Raw genomic sequence first — 23,768 nt, forward strand, 5'->3', positions numbered from 1 at the left:
CAGAATGTGGACCCGGAGTCATACAGAATTGTGTGTTTCTCTACTCCAGCGATAAAAGGGGAAACCTAGTTAGTTTTTAGTTATCTTTGATGAATCTCTCCTGGGTTTGTATGCTCGTGAAAAACAATGAGATAGGATAAGCGGGACTTGCAGCGCGTGCTTCTGCATCTGCATTGCTTGCTGTTTGGGGTTTTAGGCTGTGTTTCTGTACAGCACTTTGATATATCAGCTGATGTAAGAAGGGCTATATAAATTTGATTTTGAGTCTAGCTTCTCAAATAGATGCAAGATCTATTTGAGCGTGGCCGGCTTAGTTTCCCTATAAGGAAGTCTCTTGGATGATGGTCTAGACAAGATGCCATGGCCACAGCATTGGTTTGCCTCAGCAAGCATCTCCTTCATGGTCTTACTCAATGTTGAGGGCAACTGGTGTAACCTACATAGGTTTGCCTCTCCCTGGGCATTGCATAATATCCATGTGACCACCTGATATGGTATGGTGATAAATGGTGCATGGTTCCCTTTTGTTAGGGTTTGTGTAACTGATTGTAGTTGAGCCCCCAATTGTTCCCTTGTCATGGGGGAAGAATATTTGTTCCCAAGAAAAAAAAAAGGGTGTGCCCCTTGCCCTCTTTTGTAGACTATGCATTTTGATCTCATGATAGAAATGTACACACTTGATGTGGGTGTGAATCGGGTCATTTTTCAGTACGTGTCAGGATGGTCCCTCTGGTGATACCTGCTCCCTCAGGCACAGCACTGAGCTGGGGTCTAGTAACCTAGCCTAGCCTAGCCTCTAAACATTCAGGTTTCAATAGCCTCATTTCTAGTCTGGTGCCATTTCTGTGCTCACTGGCATTATATCGGTTCAGAGCCAGACTTTACAGATGCTGATCTGTTTTCGTATGTTTGGACTTGACTAATGAAACTTTTTTTTTGTATAAAAATGGTAGTCTAGGTTATTATTAGGATTGTATATTTCATAGGGAAATATCTATCCCCACCATCCTTGCTAGAATCACACGAAGGCCCACAGATTTAATATCATTTTTATTTCTTAAAGGAAACAAAAACATTAACAAAAACAATCAAGAAATCCATAGTAGCTTTCGTCATTGCATTTCAAATGTTTTTCTGTACAGCACACTTTTACGATAAACACCGAAAAAAAATGTTTGCAAAAATCCCCCAAACTGCCTTTGCTCCAATTGTTCCCAAAGGACCAGTCTGTTAGTTAGACATGTTGGAGTCATGGCGGACACCCAGTTCAAATCATTCAGCATTCTCCAATTCCGTGCACATTTAGAACTTTAACGTTACATCCTACGTGGTGTCAACATCACATTTAGAACTAACGTTACATCCTACGTGGTGTCGACATCACATTTAGAACTTCAACGTTACATCCTACGTGGTGTCGACATCACATTTAGAACTAACGTTACATCCTACGTGGTGTCGACATCACATTTAGAACTAACGTTACATCCTACGTGGTGTCGACATCACATTTAGAACTTCAACGTTACATCCTACGTGGTGTCGACATCACATTTAGAACTAACGTTACATCCTACGTGGTGTCGACATCACATTTAGAACTTCAACGTTACATCCTACGTGGTGTCGACATCACATTTAGAACTTCAACGTTACATCCTACGTGGTGTCTACATCACATTTAGAACTAGCGTTACATCCTACGTGGTGTCTACATCACATTTAGAACTAGCGTTACATCCTACGTGGTGTCTACATCACATTTAGAACTAGCGTTACATCCTACGTGGTGTCGACATCACATTTAGAACTAACGTTACATCCTACGTGGTGTCTCGTTACATCCACGTGGTGTCACATCACATTTAGAACTTCAACGTTACATCCTACGTGGTGTCGACATCACATTTAGAACTAACGTTACATCCTACGTGGTGTCGACATCACATTTAGAACTTCAACATTACATCCTACGTGGTGTCTACATCACATTTAGAACTAGCGTTACATCCTACGTGGTGTCTACATCACATTTAGAACTAGCGTTACATCCTACGTGGTGTCGACATCACATTTAGAACTAACGTTACATCCTACGTGGTGTCTACGTTACATCCTACGTGGTGTCTACATCACATTTAGAACTTCAACGTTACATCCTACGTGGTGTCGACATCACATTTAGAACTAACGTTACATCCTACGTGGTGTCGACATCACATTTAGAACTAACGTTACATCCTACGTGGTGTCGACATCACATTTAGAACTTCAACATTACATCCTACGTGGTGTCTACATCACATTTAGAACTAGCGTTACATCCTACGTGGTGTCTACATCACATTTAGAACTTCAACGGTACATCCTACGTGGTGTCGACATCACATTTAGAACTTCAACGTTACATTCTACATCAGCTCTGATTACGGGCAGGAAAACAACTAACCTAAAGTGTAAAAAGCTGCAGAGGCCAAACAGTTAAGACTAACCACCACTGAAACAACTCGGTTAAAAGGCGCGCGTTATCACTACACTGACCATGAAGTCATGGGGACGACAGTTTCTGTGAACTACTTTCAGACTGGACTTGGCGATTTAAGTGATTGAGATGCTGTTTGTTTATATGCTGCTGAATGCGGTACATGGTCAAATAATGGTTATGACTGGTCATTAATGAGAAAGATGATCTCCTGAACAAGACTTGACACAGTGATTATTTGGCAAAGTACAGTTACCTGACATACTGTGTGACTGGTGTTGTCACAGCTACTTCAATATACAGCCCGGTGTTGAGCAATAATGGCCTATTCTCCTTTAAAAACAACTGATAGGAAAGTTCAAGCTCTATGTATTGTTGAGTCAACAAAATAGATATGATACACATCACTTTTCTTATGCTAAATTCATCCTCTTAGTAATTGGTTTCATTACAAAATATTTGGAAGATAAATGCCTCTTATTTTGAGCTTTAATGGATTTTTGCTAAAATGGGGTATAGAACCCTAATGCTGTGGACTAATAAATCACTTTTCTTACTCAGATAAACAAATATAACCCTGTATATGATAGGCAGCTCCATCACACTGCTCCATGCTTTTACTCTGTTTTCAATGTTACTTGTTTCTCGTCAGCAGTGTCAGGTAACTTGCGAATAGTACACACACACACCGACACAAAACAATGTCTGGATTGGAACATTAGGTAAAGAGACAGAATTAGGTCGTTTGTGAACATCATAACTTTAAGAATGAGGAATGCATTGACTCTCAGAGCATAGAAAAGTGTAGTACGCTGCAGATAGCTGCTCGATTGTCATACAACAAAAGGTAAGTGATTTTGGTTTGTAGTAATACGTATTTTCTCTGTCTCACCATGCTTATACATTCAGACTGTTGGCTGTTTAATTTATCCGGTGTTTGTCTGTGTCATGTTCAGTGTTTTTCATTGACAGAAAGAGAATGACACACTTCATAACGAATAAATCCACCCTCCTATCGCATTAAATTGTCTAAGCGGTGGTAGTTACCATGGTGAAGACTGCACTTATCCCCCACTAAAGCAGACTGGAATAGCAGTCATCGTTCAGGATTGTTAATAACCTGGTAAGTATTGCAGTTCTCCAAGGTTTACAGTGTGACTGGCGCAATAATTAGGATCCATCAGAACCATGTATTTAGAGAGATGGGTCATTGAGGTTTCTGCATTGATGCATTTCCATGACACTACAACATTCTATGGCAGCCATGTTCGCTGTCCCCATTCACATGACATGGGGAATATTTAAACACCATGTCACTGTCTAGAATTTAGAACAATATTCAACATTCTATGGCAGCCATGTTAGCTGTCCCCATTCAAATGACATGGGGACTATTTAAACAACGCTATGTCACTGAATATCTAGAATTAGAAACCCAACAGTTGGCCCAACTCTCTAAAGGCATGGCTCTAATATCCATCCACTTCTCACAAAACATCAAGTAAACGTCACATGACTCCTCACCCTTCGGAGGTCGTCAAGACTATCAGGGCTCAACATTAATGCTTGTCCGTGACAAGTAAAAAAAAAAAAATCACTATCAAACAAGTGTCTCCCGTATGCGATGTTTTGCACACTGATCGCATCGGAGTAGAATTCTATTGCATTGACAGGCACGAGCGTGTGCACATTTGATATTCCTTGCTAGTTTATTTTTTACCCAGTAATAGCTCATTTTGGTCAGCAAACAGGGTACGGTCATTAAAATCCTGGAAAAGTCATGGTGTGTGAATCACCTGCGTGGGTGAGCAGGCCCATGGACAGACAGACATTATAGCAGCGAGGTAACCTTTAATAATGACAGACAGACTAAAACTACATAGCCAATTCAAAACATCTTGTTTAGCCTGGCTAGTTCTCTGTAACTAACTATTCAGCATGCATTAATGTCATGGCACCAGCACTCCAGTGCAACATTGATGAACGGGTGCATTAGTAAAGCAATGTTACATAACCCTGTTGTAAAACCTATCAAGCGCTCAACATTGTGAGTTGAGAAATACATCTGACAGTTGGTGAGCTGGGATTCCCCCCTCTATTAAACATTGGCCATGTCATTCTGACAACGTTCAAAATATTATTAGAATAGCCTCATTGACAAATAACTCACACGCGGTCAAAAAATATCCCATATGTGTTAGTTACCTTGCTTTGACGTAGTCTACCTTATAGGCAAAGGGAATTATTTTATGAAGACAAAGTATTTGGTTGTAGTTGTAACGTTGCAATATTTCATAGGCTAAGGGTGGCCAACTATCCTCCAGGAGAGCCTTAAAAGGGGCAGTGTTGTATTTTGAGACAGGCAAAGAAGCCAATAGATAGATGGTTTCTGACATTTTTGTCTGATTCTCCATTTTATTTTGTAAAGTGGTTCCTTGCATCATACAAGGATGTAAAAAATTGTGTTGTGGGCCATTTATTTTTTTTGGACAAGTTAAAAGAAAAATCTGTCCTACTTGTCCGAATGACAAGTGACTAAAATAAGTGAATGTCAAGCCCCAACTATGTGAGGAAAACAGCAGAGTAAAATATCTAGACTAGATGCCCTATCGTAAAGGTGTTCATGGACCCAAAGGATGCAGCCTCGCACAGGACTAGTAATAAGGGCCCTTTTCAGCCATGCCCATAAGTCTCTTCTCTCTAGAACAGGAAGGAGTGAATCAGTAGGATGGGATAAGGACTGGGGTGTTGGGTGGGTCAGGTTTAGGAGGATGGGCCAAGGTTAGTCTGACCCTCAAGGCCGCTCCAGGAACCAAATCTCATTCTGTCGGTTCGCCACCGCAGGGTTGGTGTAGCCGGCCACGATGAACGAGTCATTCACATGCATGGCGGGGGAGTCCAGCATTTCCGCCATGGCGCTGATCTCATTAATGATGGTCACCTCGTTTGTGGCGCCAGTGAAGGACCTGGAGGTTAGAACATAGGGCACATAGGAATCGAATGAGATTTGAGTTAAGTAAGGGAGTTGTGCGTTTGCAGGTGCAGGTCTAACACTGGAGTCATTATAACTTCCTTACTCTCATTCTGCTATGTAAATTCACTAGGCTTTTGAATAGACTCTCTGAGATTGTCCAAAACAATATGCTAACTTAAAACAAAACTGTAGCCACTGTCATTTTTGGAAGAAGGATGCATCAACATGGTGGCTAGCATAAAAGTATTGGTGGCTAACCGACTGAAATAATGTCATTAACTTAATGTTTGTATCCAATCGAGTAGCTAGCTAGTTAGGTACATGAAATTTGGTTGTGGGTTCCCGAAAACCAGCAAGCTAACTTCTTGACTAACTGTAGGCCGACAGAAATAAGTGAAATTCACTCGTTTTGCTAGAAATTGAGCTTGTTTATGCCTCAAACTGACAGTGGTTCCAGTAATGATTACAATTTTAAAAGTTTATAATTCATCTACTTTCATATTGTATAGCCATAAAATTGACCAAGCAGAGCAAAAATAATTCCAAACTCCTACCTTGTGTATACAATGGTGGCAGGCCATTCCTCAATGCTTATTTCAGTGTCAGAAGGCAGGGGTGGCTGGACTTGGTATTCTGTGGGCAGGTAGTAGGCCACTGTGACGTCCCTGGACAAGACAGAGTGGTTCTCGTCCGTACGGATCACAGTCAGGATAGGGATGGTCATACCCAGATAGCTACCTAAGGACAGGACATGGACAACCAAGAGTCAGGAGTCTGAACTAGACTTGGCTAAATGTAACGGATGTAAAACGCTAGCTTAGTTAGCGGTGGTGCGCGCTAAATAGCATTTCAATCGGTGACGTCACTTGCTCTGAAACCTTGAAGTAGTGGTTCCCCTTGCTCTGCAAGGGCCGCGGGTTATGTGGAGCGATGGGTAACAATGATTCGTGGGTGACTGTTGTTGAGGTGTGCAGAGGGTCCCTGGTTCATGCCAGGGTATGGGCGAGGGGACTGTCTAAAGTTATACTGTTACATTATCCTTGTTTATGTTATGTTAGAAGAATATAGGCCCAATGACTCCTATGAAGGCTGCTTTGGGCTCACCTGAGGAGTTCTGCTGGCAGATGTATCTCATGAGCTTCATGAAGCCGTAACAGATGCTCTGCTCGTAGGTGTCCTCATGAACCGTGATACACGCCCAGTGGGCCTTCTCATAGTGTCTCTTCTCATAGAGCATGTCTCCACACTGTGTACACACAAACAGCACTGGGTCACTACCTAAGCATTTAATAACGCCTAATGCAGTGTATCAGCAACCACTTTGTTTCAGCTTGTTAATAGATTCAGTCGTCAGTAGCTAGATTTCCATTCAATTAGCGACAGAATTTCATGCAAATATTGTAAAATCTACATAAAATGAGCATTTCCCCCCAGGGATGTTTCCATCAAACATTATTTTTTTTTTGCAGATAAAAGGCTGTGCATGATGACAGTAAACATAAAAAAACATTTTTTTAAAATGTACTGTTAAATGGGTTTCCAATCACATTTTCAACTCTACTGATGGGTCTCTCTACAACCACTGTGATTATTATTTGACCCTGCTGGTCACCTATGAACATCTTGGCCATGTACTGTTCTCAACCCGGCACAGCGAGAAGAGGACTGGCCACCCCTCAGCCTGGTTCCTCCCTAGTTCCCAGTCTTTCTAGGGAGTTTTTCCTAGCCACCATGTTTCTGCAATGCTTGCCATTTTGGGGTTGTAGGCTGGGTTTCTGTATAGCACTGTGACATCGGCTGACGTAAAAAGTGTTTTATAAATAAAATGTGATTGATCTTACATTTGTCAAAACAGCAGACAAGCATCGATCATCATGTCACCACCCTGTGAAGTTCATCATCATTTATTTAATCTGTAGCCTAATAAACTGCATGCTTCCCCGAGTCGTAGTGGGAGGACCACACACACACCATATCATCGCGTGACTCACAAGTTTACTTTCAACATGTTACGTTCAGTATTTGCGTTTCCGACGCCATTTCTCGCATAATACATTTTACAGACAAAAATATCCCACCATGTCGAATGAACAAATATGTCGGCATATATGCAATTGTACTGAAACTTCCTGTTTCCATCACAGCTGTCGTGATTTTTTTTTTAAATTTTTACAGTATGACTTTACTCACATGAAAACTGGATAGAAAAGTGGCCACTGACAAGATTTGGTAACTATGTATACCAACAGATGTACCGTGAGGAGCCAGCATGGAGATCATGCTCCTAGTATGGGATTTGTTGATTGACACAGACATTAAAAGATAACACATCTCTCCTTTGTTTAACACTCCAGCCAAACCCTAACTTGAGGAAAGCCAATCAGACAATTAAAAAAAAAGAATACTTTCACCAAGTGACTAGGAGGCTTATTGAGTTGGCTGAGGGGATTGCCTCTTCCCCATCCAAAATAAAATTGCAATCCCAGTCATATCAGCTTTCATCATATTGTAAACACAACTAGTCAGCCTTGGTGTCAGGTCTCAACAGAAACAGCTGTCATTGACAGTAGAAATGCGTGGGTGCTGCGACCAGGATTTTAAACCACAGAAGTGGTATTCAGTCCTTGGGGAAAATACAGAACGTAATCAGTTCTCAGATGACAAAATTAAGTTGCCATTTTAGTCATCCCCTTCATTACCATCAACCTTTATGTATAGGCGGTGGGGGAAAGCATCATTATCATACTCCTTCTCGTGTCTTTTTTTTTCTTTTTTAAATGGCCAGATCAGAACAGCTATTAGGGTTGTCCATACCTCACTTCAAATGCAGATGGTGCTTTCTCCTTGAAACATAAATCGCAATTACCACTATCAAATGGGTATCATAGCAACCAAATTGTGTGACTTTGATGTGCAACAACTATCAGCTGGAGAGAAACTTTAAATGCAGACAAGTGGGGAAAGATGAAACGCGAGTTGGGCGATTTTTCTTTTTCCAGCATTTCATACTAGCTCTAAGCAAGTAAAAAGAACAGCTACGCAGGATTAATTTATCATAGTTTATAAGAGTACAAACATTTGATTTTTTTGTATGGGTTAATGAATAGGTTATACAACTAAACAAAAGTACATTCTTTTATGTAAACATTTATAAAATGTACATTTTGTAGATTTTCCCTAGCCCAAAATGTACTCTCAAGGAGCCTATCATTACAATACTCCTTAGGGATAGCCTCCTTTTTTCAACCTAAATGACATACCCAAATCTAACTGCCTGTAGCTCAGGCCCTGAAGCAAGGATATGCATATTATTGATACCATTTGAAAGGAAACACTTTGAAGTTTGTGGAAATGTGAATTGAATGTAGGAGAATATAACAATAGATCTGGTAGAAGAAAATACAAAGGAAAAAAAAACTGTATTTTTCTACCACCATCTTTGTAATGCAAGAGAAGGGTCATAATTCTAGCCAAAAGACTGGTTGTAATTCCGATGACAGGGTATGTGCAAAATTTCAGATGACTAACTTGACTTATGAGTGAACAACAAGACTTTGTGTGAAGTCCCCAGGTACATTTGGGCAAATCGTGAAGGAGACAGTCGCATTCATATTCCATTTTTCTGCAAGAATATCGTCAATCTGTATACTTGGACTTTGATTTAGCTTTCTCAAGTATTAGTAACCATATAAGTTCAACATTTGCAAAACAACCGGTTTTCATAACTCTGAATATCCTTCGAATTTTCGTCCAACATGAAAAGGAATGCTGTCCTACAAGGTTAGTAGCTACATTTTACGACATACATGTTTTCCGGACACTCCCATAAAGCCCAGCTCATTGGCTATCTAACTAGCTTTGTTTGACGAGGATACAGTCGTTCAAGTAATGGCCGCCCGCGTCATCGGCGTGCCATGAAGGCGTCGCTCTCTGACCAAATATTAATTAAATAGTGAAGTCTTGTTACATTCTAGGATCTCTGAGGAATAGATAACGTGATTAGACTCATTGAAACAACGTTTAGGGTGAGATTTATTATTTTCTTTGCAAATTGAACGACTGGAAATACAAAATCAAACATGCATGCTATATGGACCTTCAGGTTATCTCTGGGACCCTTTAGATGATAAATCAGAGCAAGATTTCAGAATGAAGTACAAATTTCCCCTTCAGAGGTGAATTTATCAAACCAATCGCATTAATGTGTTTTGATAGGAGCTCTCAAACAATAGCATGGCATTTTTTCACAGTAATAGCTACTGTAAATTGGGCAGTGCAGTTATATTAACAATAATTTAAGCTTTCAGCCGATATAAGACTTACGTGTACCGAAATTTGTGCATAATTTACAACTGTCCTGTTGATGGAACGCCGATCCTTCAGAAGATTTATTAAGGACCAAAAGGATCTTCAGAGGTAGACTGGCTCTGGGAGCCAAAACAGACAAACACTCCATCTAAAGATAAATTGATTCCAAATGGTGATACGGTTCTAGAAACAATGCCCTCTACTTTCATGAATGCTAAATAAATATGACACTGTTTGTTTTAACTGACGTGATCAGTTTCAGCAGACAGTAACGCCTTTCTGCCGGCCTTCTTCAGTTACATAAGTGTTCGGAGCATGCTAGATAGCTCATTTGCACAGGTGGTCCCTCTGTCTTCCGTAAACACACATTGTAACATGGAGATATGGCTGTGTGGGAACTCTATAAAAAGAGGTGTATCAATGTGACCTTTTGTTTTTTTTTAAACCGATCTGTCGCTGATAAGTTAGATAAGGTCCTTATGCATCCAAAACCATCCTGCAAGTGATGCATGTTAATGTTGAGACTGAGCGTCGGGGCTCTTAACAAAACTCCCCTGTACAGAAGACGCCTTCGTCCAATGTAATGAATCGGGAGTCCTGATCCAGGGCTAGATTATCACCTTGGCTAAAATGCCCAGTTTGGGCCTAAAAAAATGGTGGGATTAACAAAGACGCCTTAATACTCGACAGAAGGTCCTTAATAAGGAAGTGTTTATTGGCCATTATCTCCCTCCAGAAGAGGAAGAATCCCGGACTGTCTAGTGATGTCCTTGTCCGATTTTGACCCTGTATACAGGTTGCTAACAAGCAAAACAGCATGATCTTTACACAGGTGCATCTTGTGCTGTAGAGAATAAAAGGCCACTCTAAAAAAATGTGCAGTTTCGTCACAACATAATGCCATAGATGTTGAGTGAGCGTGCAATTGGCATGCTGACTGCAGGAATATCCACCAGAGCTGTTGCCAGATAATTTAATGTTAAATTTCTCCACCATAAGCCACCTCCAACGTCGTTTTAGAGAATTTGCCAGCGTGTCCAACCGGCTTCACAACGGCAGACCACGTGTATGGCATCGTGTGGGCAAGGGTTAAGGTATGGGAAAGCATAAGCTCCAGACAACAAACACAAATGCATTTTAATCGATGACAATTGAATGCACAAAAATTCCTTGACGAGATCCTGAGGCCCATTTTTTTTTTATATATGCGACCAACAGCTGCATAGATGTCATGGGAAATTCATAGATTCGGGCCTAATGATTATATTAATATGAACTGTAACTCAGTAAAAAAAATTGTTGCGTTTATATTTTTGTTCAGTATCGTTAGTGTTTCTGAGCTAGGCCTTTGCACATGCATTTCAGTACAGTCCAGTATTACTCCGGTATATGGAAATGTGTTCCTGAAACAAAGGGACACCAGCTCATGAACAGTTCCCCTTGGAGGCCAAACTGAAAGGGATCCTAAAATGACATTAGAAGAAAAGGGGGGGGGGGAGTTGTTCACCCAGGTGACACGCATCCTCCTGGACTGTGATGCATTGAAACAAACAGCTAACTCCAGTTTAAGGAAGCCCAGTTTAACACAGCACAGAAAGAGAAAACCTTAATGGATCAGTGTTAAGCTCTAAAGCCAAGTCTACGTGTGTGTTAATCTGTTTCTGCTTTTAGAGTACGGTAGACCCTAAATCCAGTGTAAAAAAAACATGACTTTCTTGTTGTCACACTAGAAGAGTTGCAGGAGGAACTGGTTTGCGTGCCTCTTCAAGCAGCTTCGCCACAGGCAGAGGATTCTGATCGTAACAGATGGTCAGGGTACGCTTGCCTCCACCTCATCGCCAGAACTGCAAGTTGAAAAGGCAAAAATGCTTTTAAAATGAATACTATCAGCTCTACAGCTTCTATTCCAAAATACAGGCCATGCAAAGTAATACTTGGAGTTCCTTTTCTGTTAGTGAAACTCTGACAAACTCTACATACAGGCCATGCAAGTTAATAGAGTAGACGGGGCAGAAACTGAATATTCATTGTGAAAGATTGTAATTGGGAACTTGACAGGTTATATCAAATACCTCAAACCCACAAAAAAAAACACTAATGAAGTTCAGATAGCAAGTCTATACCTGAGCATGATTTGGCAAGCCGGGCCCTCATCCAGTGAGTCAATGCGCATATATATATATAAAAGGTTAGGTTACATAAAATCAACAATGAACTATTGAAAAATTACAGAAAAGATGCATGTCATAATAGACAACTACCTTAGCTCATCTGCCTCCTTGCCATGACGGGCAACACAGGAAAAATACATTACGGTTGATTAAGAAGTCTACCTAGTTTTGGGGTAAACATACGCTAGATAGGCCTACCCTGCAGCTTTTCTGATGATGGTCCTCCTACCAGGCTTTGGAGTGGACGTCCAGGTTAACACAGTCTGCACAACCTGCTCCCTTGGAATCACTTTCCCACATATTGTATTTTAAAATGAGTCCACAGTGTTTTGAACACACTTTAGTGTTATCAGTTATCTGTGTAGGGAAATATTCATCCACTGTAGTTGTCAAGCTTCAGAACTAACTATATTGGTAAGATGCAAAGCTAGCTACTAAGTTGGCCATCGTTAGCCATTCTCAGCTAACTGGTGGCAGTGTTAACCTAGCTGGCTAGCTAGCTAAGCAGCAACGTTAACAATCTTACCTTCAAAGTGTGTCCCGACATCAATTTTATTTTTCACCACCCATTGGCATTGTAGCGCAGAGTCTTTGTGGAAACAGTGGAAAGTTCATTCGGCATGACTCCCTCCTTTGTAGGAGTTACATCCAGGGACGCAGCAGTATGACATGTTTGACTGCATTGCCTAGGTTTCTGGTCTCGGTTTCCCCCACTAGCCTCATTTTAGTGCAGCCGGAAGTGACGTGTTGTGGTGTGTGAATTAAGCGAATAGGACCACACATTTTACAATGGGTCTTAGTAAGGGTTGGGTGGTATCTAGATTTTGTTTTTATACGGTATAACACATTTTGTTCCAATCTAAAAATGAACAATTATGCTAACAAAGTACTAAGGAATTCCCATAGCAGATGCTAGCTAAATGCTAACAAGCACAAGCGAACAAATTGCAAGGTTGTCTAACCCAGCTCAAAGTTTGACAACTTTCTCAAAAGGTTACTCAGTTTGCTGCACGCAAAAAAAACAAATATTAGACAGTAGGAATCTTGATACAGGAGAGGATTGATCCGTCTCTGCTGTAACCAAGAAGCCTTATATTGCAAGTTAGTAAACCAAATGCAGAGCATTTACTTGGCACATCCTAGATATTGAAAATCATTACGTTGGTGTTCCAAAATACCCCGATATACGGTATTCCGCCCAAAGTCTTGTTGCTTGGCGGCAGAGTAGACATTGGTTCGTTGGTGAATGAGTCCATCATAGACTTGCCTTTTCCTTACGCGTGATGAGGGTGAAGGGCACGTGCTCCCGGTCGTGTTGGCCGTTGTTGTTGCTGGTAATCTGCTGAATGGGCTCAGCCATGTCTGTTTTGGTGAGAAAAACAAAAATAATGGGTTAATTTCTATTGAGTTAAATCAAGAAGTTCAGGTAGGGTCGCCGTAGTCTGGAAACTTCACAGGTTTGGGGAATACTGCGACCCTACCTTCAAGTACAACAACATGTCAGGGGTTGTATGCTTGTTGACAATGCTTTAGTCCTACTAACTGAACAATATGTTCTTACATGGGCTCTATAGAGATTCAGGAAAAACTGGTATCATCTTCCAACCTGCCTAATAGAGGTCAAACTAGTCAAGGCAAATGTAGACCCCTGTGGCATGACTGAAGTACAAGAAGTCTTGGTTTCCTCTTGCAGTCTATAGACAATAGTGTTCAGTCTAAAGACTATACATAGTGTTACAGCTCCTCCAATAACTCATGACTAGCCAGCTTCTCCTGGCGATGGCGTGAGAAAGGCTTTGTCATGTCAGCCAGGGCACAGTGCCAGTTTGTCAGTGCTCATAAATGTCACTCTGGTAGAGGGGAGGGATGCCAAGCTGTCCAAGGTAGACACACACAGCCAACAGTATGCCATGAAATTACTCTACTGCACTATTTCTCTGTAAACACAGCAAGCAACAACTTCACCTCTTCAATTTTAATAATGACAAATTCCATTGACTTTCCTCCCCGTTATGTCGTCAAGGGGCTTTGTTCTCTAGCTGTCCACGTCTCCCATTGAGCAGGATTACTAATGAATGTAGGCTATACTACCTTGGCATTGAATGCCAACTGGACAAATATCGGTTCACCTCTGGCCCTGCTATTTAGTCGGTCACAACATGTCCATTTCTGGCTGCAGTAGGCATTACCCAAGCTGATACCAAACAGAGCCATCTTGAATGTATGAATAATAGTTATTAAAAATACCCTGGAATCCAAGGATAGGAAACCATAGTACCATTTATTTTTTAAATCTTGTTTTGTTTACACTTGGTCAAGTTTCAACCCCTGGTATCATATAAAACACACATAAGACAGAATAATGCATAGAATTGCAGGAAATTAACTTAAAACAGTAACATGGGTTGCAAGGTGGGGGTTTGTTACTAGGCCGATAAATTACATTCCCCATTTGGACCTTTGCCACCTAGGAAATTTGTGCGACCGGACCTTCTCAAATAGTACTGCAGTACTCCTGCACTATACTACCATCATTATCTGACTCAGTCTCACTAGCCTGGATATAGGGCAGGGGTGCTGGACATATGACCTACAGGGTATCAAACCTACAGCCCGTGAGGGGGTAAGAAACTAACTCAAAACTAAAAATCTGAGATTATTATTTACACGTTTTAGGGTAGTCAGAACATTCTTGCAAAACAGAAGACTAGCAGACCAGATATCTGGGGATTAGCAACATTGCTAAATGTCTAGACAAATGATTCAAGTGCTGTTTTGTGTATTTGTTGATGTATTGTTTGTCCAATTGCTGAGTCATACTAAGTTCTTGGGATCAGATCGGAATGTCAACATAACAACTGTAACAATGGCTCTAGGGAAATCCACATCTAGATGGCTCATTTTTATTATGGCTGACGTTTGTCTGTTTATGGAGCCTGAAGTTGAGGTATGCTACATGCACCCTTGTACTGGCTCTCGGAGCTGACGGTGCCATCGACACCTGAATATTCTACTATCAGGGCTATTTTAAAATGCTTATTATTTACTGTAAGAATTGTAACCAGCCTAATTGAAAGCAGCACAATAGGGATTTATAGGGATTATTCACACTATCAGATTAGGACAATTCCACAATAGAGTGACAGACTCAGACAAAGTTGCGATAAGAGAATTAGTTTTTTTCCCGTTACGGTTCAAGTAAATGTTGTTTGTTGTGAACTTTTCATTGGAAGTTGTTACAAGTAGTCCTTGTGCATAGATTTGTATGGTTTGTTTGACTTTGCAATCATTGGTTTTTTGATCAAAAGTTTGGACACCTCATTCAAAATCATTTATTTTTTACATTGTAGAATAATAGTGAAGACATAAGTATGATATAACACATATGGAAACATGTAGTAACCATAAAAATATATTTTATATTGTTCCAATAGCCACTTTGCCTTGATGACAGCTTTGCACACTTGGTATTCTCTCAACCAGCTTCATGAGGTAGTCACCTGGAATGCATTTCAATTAACAGGTGTGCCTTAAGTTAAGAAGGAAAGAAATGACACAAATTAATGCATTTGAGCCAATTAGTTGTGTTGTGACAAGTTAGGGGTGGTATACAGAATATAGCCCTTTTTGGTAAAAGGCCAAGTCCATATTATGGCATGAACAGCTCAAATAAGCAAAGACAACCGACAATCCATCATTACCTTAAGACATGAAGGTCGGTCAATATGGAAAATTTCAAGCACTTTGAAAAATTCTTCAAGTGCAGTCGCAAAAACGATCAAGCGCTATGATGAAACTGGCTCTCATGAGGACCGCCACAGGAATGGAAGACCCAGAGTTACCACTGCTGCAGAGAATACATTAATTTAAGTTACCAGCCTCAGAAATTTCAGCCCAAATACATACTTCAGAGTTCAAGCAACAAACACACGTCAACTGTTTCAGAGCGGTGGTGTGAGTCGGGCCTTCATGGTCGAATTGCTGTAAAGAAACCACTACTAAAAGGACACCAATGAACATTAGACTGGTGGAAAAGAGTCCTTTGGTCTGGAGTCCAAATTAGAGATTTTGGTTTCAACTGCTGTGTCTTTGTGAGACGCGTTGTGGGTGAACGGATGATCTCTGCATGTGTCTTTCCCACCGTGAAGCACGGAGAAGGAGGTGTTATGGTGTGGGGGTGCACGGTCTGGGATTTATTTAGAATTCAAGGTACACTTAACCAGCATGGCTACCACAGCATTCTGCAGCGATATGCCATCTCATCTGGTTTGGGCTTAGTGGGACTATCATTTGTTTTTCAACAGAACAATGACCCAACACACCTTCAGGCTGTATAAGGGCTATTTGACCAAGGAGAGTGATGGAGTGCTGCATCAAATGACCTGGCCTCCACAATTCCCCGACCTCAAACAAACAAATTGAGATGGTTTGGGATTAGTCGGACCACAGAGTGATGGTACAGCTGCCAACAAGTGCTCAGCATATGTGGGAACTCCTTCAAAACTGTTGGGAAAGCATTCATGAAGCTGGTTGAGAGAATGCCAAGAGTGTGCAATGCTTTCAACAAGGCAAATGGTGGCTATTTGAAGAACCTCATTTTAATTTGTTTAACACTTTTTTTTGGTTACTACATGATTCCATATGTGTTATTTCATAGTGTTGATGTCTTCAATATTATTCTACAATGTAGAAAATAGTAAAAATTTTAAAAAAACCTTGAATGAGTAGGCATTCTAAAACCGGTAGTGTATTTTAAAGCGAAAAATCTGAGTCATTGTCACTCTGTTACCATGGAAATGTATGAAGAGGGATTGATCACATACTAGTGCTAGGCTATAGCCTACAACAGTACATAGCCTAACCTTTAATCAGAAAGGTCAATAAGCATAATATTTCACTTTGTTGGTATAAAGTTGAGCAAATCAAAATGCAGTCAGTGTTTCGCTAAGGCGGTAGTGACAATGGCCACAGTCCGTGTTGTACTTGGGTGGTAGTGACAATGGACACAAGGCGATGGTACTAAATTAACTAAACCTTGAACGTGCTTCACAGCCCACGAGAGGCAGGGAGGGTGAGCAAAGAGGCTAACGCACACAGTATTTTAGGACCGGATTTATTTACCCAAGCTTTCCCTCAAACAGAGCAGGCTAAGCTATAGCTAATCCGTTGCGTCAGAATGCCCCAACGATGGCTCCATGCAATTAGTTAGTCTGAGAAGAGAGAGGGACCAAGCGGGAGCCCCAGACCCAGTCTAACCAGAACTCATTAGGCAGCATACCCTAGAACATCATTTATCAGTCCTCGTCACTCAATGTTCAGCAGCCTACACCAACCAAAATAGCATTAATTTCTACCCTGTGGCTCTGACACTAGCCTACTTCAACTCAACTAGGGAGGTGCTGTGGATTTGTCCAATAACAACCATATGTTTTACTAGTGTCCTGCTGAACATACTGGACTCCAGTGAAAACCTAGTAACTACACTGAACAAAAATATAAACGCAACAATTAAAAATATTTCACCGAGTTACAGTTCATAAGGAAATCAGTCAATTTAAATAAATTAGGCCCTAATCTATGAATTTCACATCACTGGGAATACAGACATGCATCCGTTGGTCACATACTTACAAAAATAACAGGTAGGGGGTGTGGATGAGAAACCAGTCAGTATCTGTTGTGACCATTTGCCTCTTACACATCTCCATCGCAAAGAGTTGATCTGACTGTTCATTGTGGCCTGTGAATTGTTGTCCCACTCCTCTTCAATGGCTGTGTGAAGTTGCTGAATATTGGTGGGAACTCAATCCAGAGCATGCCAAACTTGCTCAATGGGTGACATTAATTTCCCATTACATGGGTTACTGTAAATAAATCAATTGTGGTGCTTAGAACTAGGGCCGGGACAAAACCACTATTGCAATACTCGTTGGGACATTTTCAGCTTCCAGGAATTGTGTACAGATCCTTGTGACATAGGTCTGTGCATTATCATGTTGAAACATGAGGTGATGAAGCAGATGATTGTTGTACCAATGGGCCTCAGGATCTCATCACGGTATCTCTGTGCATTCAAATTGCCATAGATAAAATGCAAATTGTTAGTTGTCCGTAGCTTATGCCTACCCATACCAAAACCCCACCACCACAATGGGACACTGATGTCAAAGTTGTGAACAGCAAACCCTTCACCCACACAATGCCATATACGCTGTCTGCCAGGTACAGTTGAAACCATGAAGAGCACACTTTTCCAGCGGCCATCGAAGGTGAGCATTTGCCCACTGAAGTTGGTTACGACACAGAACTGCAGTCAGGTCAAGACCCTGGTGAGGACGACGAGCACGCAGATGATCTTCCTGGTGATGGTTTCTGACAGTTTGCGCAGAAATTCTTACGTTTTGCAAACCTGCAGTTTTCAATCAGCTGTCTGGGTGGCTGGTCTCAGAAGATCCCACAGGTGAAGATGCTGGATGTCAAGTTACTGGGCTGGTGCAGTTACAAGTGGTCTGCGGTTGTGAGGCTGGTTGGACGTACTGCCAAATTCTCTAAAACAACGGAGGTGGCTTATGGTTGAGAATTAACATTAAATTCTCTGGCAACAGCTCTGGTGGACATTCCTGCAGTCAGCACGCCAATTGCATGCTGCCTCAAAACCTCAGACATCTGTGGCATTGTGTTGTGTGACAAAACTGCACACTTTAGAGAGTCCTATTGTCCCCAGCACAAGGTGCATCTGTGTAATGATCATGCTGTTTAATCAGCTTTTTGATATGCCACACCTGTCAGGTGGATGGATTATTTTGGCAAAGGAAAAATGCTCACTATCAGGGATGTAAACAAATTTGTGGCCAACATTTGAGAGAAATAAGCTTTTTGGAAATTTGGAGATATTTTATTTCAGCTCATGAAACATGGGACCAACACTTTACATGTTGCATTTATATTTTTGTTCAGTTTCTTGACCACCATTAGTACTAGTAAGGCTCAGAGGTTGAGACTTTACTCTGGGGACAGCTGCATAGACAACACAGTCTGGGTGTACCTTTTTCAGTCCTCTGCTGCGGCTGGCCGCCTGATGCACACCCAGTCTGCATTCCAGAGGCCCTAGAATTAGGTCAGGTACAACTGGCCTCCGTTTCCACCCTGCACCAGACAGAGGCATTCTGGGTGCAAATCTGGTCGCAGTTCAACCAGCCAGCCAGACTATGTGTATGTACATTCAGTCCGCTGCAATCTCCATTCTAGCCTTAGGGTTAATCGGGTCACTCAGTGTTGCCTCTTGTTAACCTCAGGCAGGGGCTTTAAAAATTCAGGCCAAAATATTCACATTCTCCATGGTAAAATTGTAAACATAAGTGTCTTATTTTAACCTGGGGGTTTTGAATGTCATTTTTCAGCCGATTCCATATTCTGGAACGTATAGGTTATAATATTCCCCCAGAGGTAGGGTAGGAAACAGTTAAGCTATTTACAGAGCCTGAAACATTGCTTTCAATATTTTTTTTCTTTAACGAGGGAGTAAGTTCAATATTTCAATTGTTTATGCTTTCAGTTAGTGTTTAAAGTAGGGCTCGCAAAAAAACATGAAGTAGACCAAACCCTATTGTCCTTTAAAAAAACTACGGCTTGGAAAATAACTACATGTGACTCTGGATGACAACATAATTGTTTTTTCCAACATTATAGCTGTTTTCCTAAAGAAGTGAAATCTGCACGTTTGGTTATTTTGCCACAATACCTACGAGTATCATTCCGGCCCTAGTTGTAAGTACCTTAATCCAGTCATTCATTTACAGTGACAACAAGTTATTTAGGGCAGATGGGGATTGCCTGTTTTGCATGTTATTTTGGCATTAATGCAAGTCACATATCAGTTTGCAAACAAAGTAGAAAATATATATATATACACAAGAAAACAAAAGAGACCATATTTGTACGTGGCTTTATTAACTCCAAATATGGTCTCTTTTGTTTTCTTGTGTAAGGCAGCTCCAAAATGCAGATGTTTCAGCCTAGCTCAGTGGTTTGTGGGGCAAGCCAGCAGAAAATAGGAGCGTTGTTCCGTGATTGGTTTAGTGTTCTGTCACTCATGGTGACACTACGTCATGGCCAAGTAGTAAGGGTAGACATCGAAAATTCAAGCCCTTTGGCTCCTGCCACAGAGTTATTAGTAGTGTCCTTCCAAGAAGGCTCAAGGTCATTGGCCACAGATAAAATGACATCAAATCACGTTATATGTACAGTAGCTTGGATTGGACAGATCACATCAACATTTTACTTGCACAATCTTAGCTAGCAGTCATCATCATGAATCAATTTGACAATCTACTGGCAAATCCTTTTTAATCCTTGTCATATGAAGAGAAATAATGAAGAGAAATTATAGATAAAACATATCGGTGCTCATCGACCATTGGACATAAACATTACACAACTAGTTGGGAAGGAATCGGTGACAGTGGCTAACTGCAAGCATTGCAACTGGGAACTGCAAGCATTGCAACTGGGAAGTTGGGAATAAACGAGCTGAGACTGAGAAAAAAATCCAAATCAGAATTATAAATCCAGCCCCTTTCTTTCTTTAATGACAAAATTTTGCCCACGAAGCACCGCAGGACCACCTTCCTGTTCAAGTGAGCACATCACAACAAGGTGAGTCCAAAAATGTGTTATATGCTGCTGCATAAATGATGTAATATGCCAGGGAGATAGTATTACTTTCTTAGCTACAGTACATAAGTGTATGTTGTGTAATAAGCTGTTAGTAGCCTATGTGCCTCACCCTAATACTTGTCTGTTTTCACCTCATGTTACTGTTCTGACTCCGTGGTGCACATGTAGCCTTTAACCTCATTTTGAAAAATGTAATCATTGAATATTGTAAGAGCCTTCATTGTCTGCTTATATGCCCCCTTTTATTTATCCTACAGTTCTGACTTGGTGTACAGTGTTTGTTTTTTTAAACACTAAGAATGGCCCATGTTCTGAATTCTGTCGCTGTTCATTTCAAAAGTGCTGAACAAAGTTATATTGACTGCATCTGTCCTGGCTCGCCCATTAATGTCTTAATCAAAATTACGGATTGCCTTTTATCCACTTGTCGGCCCCTTATGCCATAGTTTGTACATCTCAATTGTCAGTAGAAACCACATTTGTTTAAGCAAGTCAGCCATATCAGCTATGTTTTTTTATAAAGGCAGTAAATGAGGCTGATTGAACTGTTTCGCTGCCAGACAAATCTCCGCTGATAGCCAGGTGTAGCAGTGGTAAGATGTTGGGACTCCTGTTGGGACAGCTTTATGTAGGCCCTAACAGTTTGTGGGCACCGTTTGTCACCGTTATAGAGCAATTAATGTATTGTGTAGTGACTTTGCTGGCATTCATCCCACTTTTTATATGTTTTGCCCCACCAAGATTTACATTCTAAAATAACCACTGTTCATTTATAGTAACCAAGGCTCCTCATGTAATGGGAAACGGGTCCAAAACTACCCTTGCATTGTAGTTTAATTGGTTTTCCTCTAATCTCTCGTGGACAACTTTATTTAACTAGACAGTTAAGAAGAAATTCTCATTTTACAATTAGGGCAAAACCCTGCCCTAACCCGGAAGACGCTGGGGCAATTGTTCGCCGCCCTATGCAATGGTTGTGATACAGCCCAGGATCGAACCAGGGTCTGTAGTGACGCCTCTAGCACTGAGATGCAGTGCCTTAGATTGCTGTGCCACCCCGGGCGCCCCTACGTAACATAACTGGCATCGGTCAACAGATTGGGATGCGAATGACATCTGATTCCGATGTGCAGATTTTTCCTCATTAATCATTTTGACAAGTCACGATTTCCCAGGTGTTATCATCCAGTCTTTCTACTCATTTTGTTTTGACTGAGTGGAATGTTAGCTAAACAGACTGGTACCCATGCTACCGTTACTAGCCACAGGGAGAAAAATAAACAGAGGTGTAAATGGGGCTTTAAAAGGTGCAATATGAAGAAAAAGCTCTGCCATTTCCCCTTTACAAAAATTGTAATAGTTCCCCGAATTTCATAAGTGACAAAACAAGCAATCATTGTACCATCTAAGCCACTGTGAAATATTTTCAATAACCAAAAATCTTGGTATTTTCAGTTGGTGTACAAAACCGAAAGTAAAAGACACAAAAACTAAACTTAACAGGAAGCATCAAATAGAAGTGCACAAAGAACAGATCTACTGCTTCTTTGACTGGCTTTCAATGAAAATGACAGATCTAACTCACATTTCTATGTGAATTTGGTCAGGTCACCCACAAAAAGTGACATCACTGACAAGTCAGTTAAAGAAGAAAGCACATGTATCTTAGGAGGCTACAAATACATGAAGCCCCTAATTCTCACGTCAGTCACTAAGACCATTATTCACAGCCTAGGATTTCCATTAAATTAAGTACATTCTGTTAAATCAATTGGAGTACACATTGTGACTAACCAAGATAGTACCGTATGAGTCACTGTATACATGCATGTTTGCACTCTTGGTGTGAAAGTGTCTAATATTTGCGCTCGGTGTGATACGACGTATCCAGTTTATTGGCTGGTGTACAGCAATTACCTACAATGCACTGTAACCGTTTGTTTTGACAGCCGTCAACATTGACCGACAGTGGGGTCGACAATGATTTAATATTGTCACTGGATGCCTACTTGTGAAACAAGTATACTTTGTTTGTGTGAGCGAATGACAATGTCTGGCACCCCGACTACCTGAATAGTTCTAGTTCGACCTGGTTGGCTGATCTGATCTCAATCGCAAAAAAATAGAACAATCGATGAAACGAGAAATAAAAAACAAAGTAGCCAAGATTGCACTTTGTTGTCACAACCAGTGTGAACCGTTTTGTTTAAACTGTCTATACAAAGTCACAAGCGAATTGCCCATTCAAAACCCGTATTACTTTCTCAATTCGAAATGTACAGTGAGTGTGTGTGCGCTTAATACCAAATGCTTTACCTCGAGGCACTTCCACTTGGTGTCCCCGTGCGGCGTCCTGCCAGTAACGCAGCAATCCGTCTTGTTGCTCTTCGTCCTCGATCGTCTCACCCGCCTCTTCCAGACTCCCAGTGCCCGAATCTGACAGCTGGTCTTCCGAAAAAGATTCCAGGTCCTCTAGCGTGATCATACCATTTGAGGAATCGTCGCCGCCTCCACCGATACCGTCAAGTCCACCACCACCATTCATACGACAATTACCTGTCTCCATTCTCCACTATTAGAACAGCTATCTAGATATAAAAGTACTCAAAAGCAAATGTGTACAGTAGGACTACTGTTGTCTAAATAAAGACCGCTGTTGGTGGTAGTTCAGAGCGTTGCGGTAAATTCTGACTAAGGTAAAAATTCGAATTAGGAAAACTTTAGGGCCATTTTTGCTCTAATCTTGACATTTATTCCGACGCATTAAGCCATGTTCTTTTCCTTATACAACTGTGCAACCTATATTATATTTACAGAAACCATTTCAAACCTGTATATAACTGTTAACTCGTCGAAGACTGCAAAACAAATACCTGGCAAGTCCATGCGCGACGCGTTCCGTGGACTGTAATGAACTTGATGTTTATAAGACATGACCGACACCGGGCCACTCCTCCCACCGCAATACGGGATGCGAACTTTCCTTTCGTAGGATAGCGGAGGGAAAGTCTCTATTATCCGTCAGATGATTGGTTGAGCCTTATTGGGGGGCGTGACATCACTACTAGCGTTTACCAAAACAAAACAATGGCGTACAATTTCTCTTCCTGGGACAGGGTTGCCATGTTCGTGTTTTCTTACAATTTGCCTATTTTGA

General features: G+C 41.1%; 1 protein-coding gene and 1 long non-coding RNA gene across 2 annotated transcripts; both read right to left on the reverse strand.

Moving 5' to 3' along the window:
- Window positions 1-1,862: 1,862 nt before the first annotated feature.
- On the reverse strand, window positions 1,863-23,573 carry soul3 (heme-binding protein soul3). Its single transcript, XM_064928655.1, has 5 exons — window positions 22,928-23,573; window positions 13,203-13,297; window positions 6,561-6,702; window positions 6,011-6,194; window positions 1,863-5,448 (listed from the first exon to the last, which is right to left on the reverse strand). Exons 1-5 carry the CDS (start codon window positions 23,175-23,177, stop codon window positions 5,277-5,279), a joined length of 843 nt encoding a protein of 280 aa, XP_064784727.1. The 5' UTR covers window positions 23,178-23,573; the 3' UTR covers window positions 1,863-5,276.
- On the reverse strand, window positions 7,610-13,196 carry LOC135508459 (uncharacterized). The gene is made up of 2 exons (XR_010450801.1): window positions 12,462-13,196; window positions 7,610-11,608 (listed from the first exon to the last, which is right to left on the reverse strand). It is a non-coding gene; the product is annotated as an uncharacterized LOC135508459 (long non-coding RNA).
- Window positions 23,574-23,768: the final 195 nt, after the last annotated feature.

This window comes from Oncorhynchus masou, chromosome 21 (genome assembly GCF_036934945.1).
Source record: "Oncorhynchus masou masou isolate Uvic2021 chromosome 21, UVic_Omas_1.1, whole genome shotgun sequence".
Lineage (NCBI taxonomy): Eukaryota > Metazoa > Chordata > Actinopteri > Salmoniformes > Salmonidae > Oncorhynchus > Oncorhynchus masou.

Coding starts and splice junctions, on each gene's coding strand:
- soul3 (XM_064928655.1), bottom strand. CDS start 23,177: ATGGAGACAGGTAATTGTCGTATGAATGGTGGTGGTGGACTTGACGGT. Junction 13,298..22,927: donor CCAAGTGGAAGTGCCTCGAG/GTAAAGCATTTG, acceptor TCACCAAAACAG/ACATGGCTGAGCCCATTCAG. Junction 6,703..13,202: donor TCATCACGCGTAAGGAAAAG/GCAAGTCTATGA, acceptor GTGTGTACACAG/TGTGGAGACATGCTCTATGA.